General features: G+C 43.6%; 1 protein-coding gene across 2 annotated transcripts in view; it reads left to right on the forward strand.

Moving 5' to 3' along the window:
- Window positions 1-4,930, forward strand: part of Pdlim1 (PDZ and LIM domain 1) — a 44,698-nt gene extending 39,768 nt beyond the window's left edge. For both annotated transcript variants that reach the window (XM_020175053.2, XM_074078694.1), the window contains 2 exons: window positions 3,910-4,027; window positions 4,403-4,930. In XM_020175053.2, coding sequence (XP_020030642.1) covers window positions 3,910-4,027; window positions 4,403-4,589 — 305 coding nt within the window. In that variant the 3' untranslated portion in view covers window positions 4,590-4,930. The remainder of the gene's footprint in view (window positions 1-3,909; window positions 4,028-4,402) is intronic.
- The last annotated feature ends 1,070 nt before the right edge of the window (window positions 4,931-6,000 follow it).

A 6,000-nucleotide genomic window follows, 5' to 3' on the forward strand; every position in this document is an offset into this window, starting at 1 on the left:
AATGAACAAAATTAGGCCCCGACCGCCCAAAGGAAGGGAGGGAAGCTTGGGAAAGGCAAGAAGTGCCCTGGGTTCTGAATATGGAAACATCAAGGTGGTTTTCCCTGATGAACCTGTGGTAGGGCCGAAACTAAGCCTTCCCCAAGCCCATCCATAGAACTCACAACTTACCACAATGGATACTTTGGAGAATCCTAACATCTGCCCCATCTCATGTTACCAGATGGGCATCTGTTCCCAAGTGTAGGAGGACCCAACACTAATTGGGAAATCTGAGAGAGTGGGCACAACCGGGGCAGAACGGGCTGGGTGCTAGGTAATGCAACCCTCACTGTATTTTGTTCAGTCCTGCAGCGCCACCTTCTGGCCTGAGGTAGTTTTCTTTTTTATCCAACCAACACTGGAAATATACAGAAAATTTTCTTTCTTTGAAGCTAGCTTACTGTTGGACTCCAGGCAATTAGAAGTACTCACAACAGGTCTGTTGAGGATCCAAGCTGCTTTCAAATACTCCCTCCTGTTCCCCCTAAGCCAGCAAAGTACCTCAAGCTAGGTCTCATACTGTGCTAACAGTGGGTTATTCGTCACATGAGGGCTGCTGTTCAGCCGTGGCTTGGCAGGGCTTGGCTGGGCTGGAGTGAGTCTTCTCACCACAGGGAGCCCAGTGAAGGCAAGGCATTCTCTGGGGCTTGCTGTTCTCAGGCAGCAGAAGTCATGTGCCCTGTGGGGACAGAGCTGAGCTACACAGTGAATTACTGCTTCTGCCTGAGTAGGGCTTATGTCTCACCCTCCGTTGGCCACAGTCTGTAAATGCCATTTACCCCACCAAGAGCAGGGTTTCTCAGCTTCGGTACTGGTGACATGCTGGGCCATGTAAGTCCTTGTGGTGGGGCTGCCCTGGGCGTGTTGAAATGTTTCCAGCATCCCTGGCCTTCCACCTAGATGGTAATGGCATCACCCCTCCAGTTGTGACAATTCAAGCTGTTTCCTAGGGCACATAACCCCCTGTCCGGTAACGGACCACCAACCAGAGGGAAGCAGGGCAGAATATGCAGTCAACCACACCACCCAGAAGCATTCTACGTACCCATGTCTCGATTTTTGTTCAAAAGTACGAGGTAGCATTTGGGAACTGTTTTCTGAGAGGGTGAAAGAGCCAGCGTCCTTGTCTGTCAGCCTCAGGATTGCACAGCTTAGCCGCAGTTTTGGGAGTACCCTCTCCTACTACTTCCTTTCACAGAATGCCATTTCTTTGCCCTTGTCCAGTAGTTCTTGGTATAGTGGTTCCAGTACCACCACCAGCAACTCCCAGGAGCTTGTTGAAAATGAAAGTTGTCAGGCCCCATCTTGAGCCTATTAAATCACAAACTCTGGTGGGAGGGAGCCCAGTAATTTATGGTTTAGCAAGCCTTACAGATGATTTTGATGTACAATAACATTTGAGAACAGCTGCTTTTGACTAATTTAACCAGTAGTGTGTAATAGAGTCTCCTGTACCTGGAAATGCTCATTTGGCTGGTCTGGGGTGGGGCTTGTTTGTGAATTTGTGTATATATGAAAGCTTTCCTGATACCTGGGATGTTCACAGGTGCCTATTCAGAACCACTGCTGCTGTTTTAATGTCTAGTTTCTTGAGCCAAAGCATGTCAAACTAAGGTAGAGTCATCATGTATCATCATGCCATTTCCTCATTCCTTCCCATGTCTTTATGGAGCCTCTGTTTTTTTTTTTAAACCCTGTGTTCAGCTCTGTGTGGTGTTGAAGAGTACATACAATAAGGTTCATGCTGCTCAGGTAGTTTGCAGTCCAGAAAGAGAGAGAATGTATAAATAGCTGACAAAGTAATACTGCCAGGCCACATCACAGTAAAAGAAAAAAAAAAAAGTCACGCAGAAGCCCAACCAGCCCAAAATACGGGAATAATAATAATAATAATATTAACAGCCTACTATTATTATTATTTAACACTTTTATTAGCATATATTAGTTGAACAGGGAGTCTCATTGTAGTACTTCCATATATGCTTATATTCAACCCCTCCATTCTCCCTCATCCACCCTACCCACTACTTAAAATGATTCATTGTTTCATTTTTCTTACAAGTATATAAAGTACATCCAGTATATTCACCCTCTCCATTACCCTGCCCCTCCCACTAGTACCCACTCTCTAACAGGTCCTGTTTTACATTCCTGTATATTGTTCGAAAGGATTTTGCCATAGTATTTCACCCACGAATGTATTGTATGTTAGTCAGATTAATACCCTCTATTACTGTCCCTTTTCTCCTCCCCCGTTATTCAACAGATTTAGTACATTTCATTATGCCGTCTTTCCATACAGATGCAACTTATTTCAAATTATTCACTCTCTTATCATTTTGTTCCTCTCCCTCCTTCCTCTGCCAAGTCCCCTCAAATAGTCCCACTATTACAAATACAGATATATGATCATGTTTGTTTGTATTTGTGTATACATTTAACTTTTGGATCAGTCTTCCACATATGAGGAAAACATGCAACCTTCGTCTTTCTGAACCTGGCTTTATTTAATACAAAGTAAGTGTGCAAATGACATAATTTCATTCTTCATGTATGAATACTACTCCAGTGTATATATATATATATTATATATATATCACATTTTCTTAATCCATTCATCAGTGTGGGGCATTTTGGCTGTTTCCATACAGCTTGACTGTTGTGAATAATATTGCAATAAACATGGGCTTGCAAGAGTCTGTATTGTATCCTCACTTACATTCCTACAGATATATGCCCAGAAGTGGTATTGCTGGATCATATGGTAGATCTGTTTTTAGTGTTTTGAGGCGCCTCCATACTGCTTTCCATAATTATTGCACTAATCTACATTCCTACTAACAGTGTAAAAGGGTTCCTTTTCCCTGCATTCTAGCCAACATTTGTTGTTTGTTTTCTTTGGTTTTAGTGGGATTGGAGTTTTGAACTCATGGCTTTGTGCTCACAAAGCAGGTGCTCTACTGCATGAGCACACCTCCAGTCCATTTTGCTCTAGTTATTTTGGAGATGGAGTTTCAAGATCCTTCTGATCTCAGCCTCCCAAATAGCCAGGATTACAGGTGTGAGCCACTGGTCCCCACCAGTGTTCTTGATGGTAGCCATTCTGACGGGAGTGAGCTGAAATCTCACAATAGTTTTGACATTTCCTTTATGACCAAAGATGTTGAACATTTCTTCATGTATTAAATTTTATCCTACTATTATTGATAGTTACTGAGATACAGGGCTCTGTGCCCTAAGACATGCAGAAGGTAGGCAGTGGGCAGCATCTAGCAACTAGAAGCTTATGTCATGTGTACCAGTCTGATTACAGAAAGATTCCTTACTCTGGACATGCTTTTAATCTGACAGCTTGTAGCCTGCTGTAGTGTGTGTGTGTGTGTGTGTGTGTGTGTGTGTGTGTGTGTGTGTGAGATAATGGGTTTCTTTGCATCTAAATGAGCTGTCTTATCAAATACTGCTTTTATGTAGTTGCTATATCTGTATGAGGCATTTTAAGTTTTCTTATCAGTGTTTGCATGTAGTTATTAATTTGTGTTGTGAGGACTGACCACATACCAGGTATTGTAGGCATGCTTTATGTGTACATTTTTATCTTCTGGTACAACAATGAAGGGAAAAGTGATCTCTTGTTTTATAGAGAAGGAAGCTGGGAGTCCACAAAGTCTTAAGTAACTTGTTCAGTATCACACATCAGGGTCACATCTGTTTGACTTGAATGCCTGTGGCCTTGCTTGGATACGCACGTGCGCGTGCACACACACCACACACGCACACACCACGCACACTCGCACGCACGCACACACATGCACACACACGACTCTGAAAGAGCTAAATGAGATTGATGCAATTCTGCACTTCCTTCAGGGGATCCCAACAAGCCTTCAGGATTTAGGAGTGTTAAAGCTCCCGTCACCAAAGTGGCTGCCTCAATTGGAAATGCTCAGAAGTTACCCATGTGTGACAAATGTGGCACCGGCATTGTGTGAGTATCTGCTTTCCCCAGTCCTAGAGGCCCTGCAGGTTGAGTAAATGATGGAAATGTGGATGTTGGATGCTTCGAGTAGAAAGGTACTGTAGGGGTCTGTCTCAGAGCCAGGCAATGCAGGTTTTCCTTGTTGTGGAGCCCTTAGGTTGTGAACGTGTCAAAGCAGAAAGACAGGATGGCTCAGCTCAGGTGGGAGGGGCTTCCAGAGCAATGTCTCTTGACTCACTGGAGGCTGCGTGGGGGCCTAGTCTTTCTCCTTGGTAGGCCTTTCTTACGATTCCCCAGACCCCAGCTCAGCAAGGATAGCACAGGGCCCCTGTGCCACTTACAGCTACCTTGTCCTTCATGGAGCCCTCTTCTCCCTTCCTTCAGTGGTGTGTTTGTGAAGCTGCGGGACCGTCATCGCCACCCTGAGTGTTACGTGTGCACTGACTGCGGAACCAACCTAAAACAGAAGGGCCATTTCTTTGTAGAGGATCAAATCTATTGTGAAAAGCATGCCCGGGAGCGGGTCACACCACCTGAGGGTTACGATGTGGTCACTGTGTTCCCCAAGTGATCCAGAAGATCTGTATAAACCGCTGCTCTCCAGCCAGCCTTTACAGCACCTTGTTTGCTGAGTGTTCTGGTCCTCTCCTGAAAGTCCCCTGCTTCCTTTGGGATTATCCTTGCTCATTAAATGTTGAGTCCCCCTTCTTCAGGTAATGACTCACATTGGTTGTGTGATGCCTACTTTTACAACTAATGGGAAGTGGTTTTGTACATTGTCCTATTGCCACCATCACTGTGCACCTTCCTCACCTTGGGTCTTCTCTGGACACCAGCCACATTTGAACAAAACCAAATTTAATATGTCTACATTGTTTTCATTTTTACTCAATAAATTTAGTCTCAAAACTGTGTGCATGGTATCTTTTATTTGACCAGGTGTTCTGTTTCCTGCAGAACAGATTCTTGAGGTCTCTGCTCTTATTTTGGGTTCTCTACTTCCCTGAGATTTGCAGGCCTTTCTTCAAGGTATGAGGAAACTGACATTTGAACAAACCATGTTCTTTGATGCTTGTTCCAAATTGTCTTTCTTTGGTGCTATTATAAGACACTTAGATCTGTCTTAAGGAAATGATGTTTTCTTCATGTCTTGTTGTTCGGTCTGGGAAATAAATACTTCCCAAATAATAGATGGAGAGATTTACCAGTTGTCCTTAAAATATTCCTCAATAAATCCATTTCCAGACTGGTTGCTGCCATCACAACCACTCTGCTTCAGGAAGGGATGTTAACTCAGGGAAATGGCCTATGTCCTCATCACAGAAGAGACCAGGAATCCTTGCCATTAAGAAATCTTGAGTAAAATCTAAGGTTTCCATAGATTATCTCCTAGTGACTAATCCCTGATGGAGCTAATCACTCAAATAGTTGTCCCTCCAAATAAACAGGGCACTCCACCCAGCCCTCTTTCCTCCAAAACAGATTAATTGTATCCTTAAGCAGTATCCATAATGTTCTTTTTTAGTGACCTGGGGTTTGAACTCAGGACCTTTTGCTTGCTAGTCAGGAGCTCTACCACTTGAGCTACTTCCCCAGTCCTTGGCAGTATTCTGTTTGTGACTTTCATTGATGAAGAGAATAGTTGATGACTTTTATTGATGACTAGACTGTGTTAGTCAACTTTCCGTTACTGCAATAATACCTGAGAGAAAAAAACTTAGAAAATGGTAAGACTCACAGTTTTATGAGCTCACAGTTTTGGAAACTTCAGTCCATCATTTTTTGGTTCCATTGCTGTTGGGCCTGTGGCAAGGTACCACATCATGATAGGGAGTGCATGTCAAATAGGGAAGCAAAAGAAAAGGAAGAACCAGGGTTCTATAATCCTCTTTGCGGACATGCCCCTAATAACCTAAGACATCTTAAAGGTTCCATCACTTGGCAGCACCACAGTCTGGGGACAAAGTCTTTTTTACATAAGA

Source organism: Castor canadensis, chromosome 7 (assembly GCF_047511655.1).
Source record: "Castor canadensis chromosome 7, mCasCan1.hap1v2, whole genome shotgun sequence".
Lineage (NCBI taxonomy): Eukaryota > Metazoa > Chordata > Mammalia > Rodentia > Castoridae > Castor > Castor canadensis.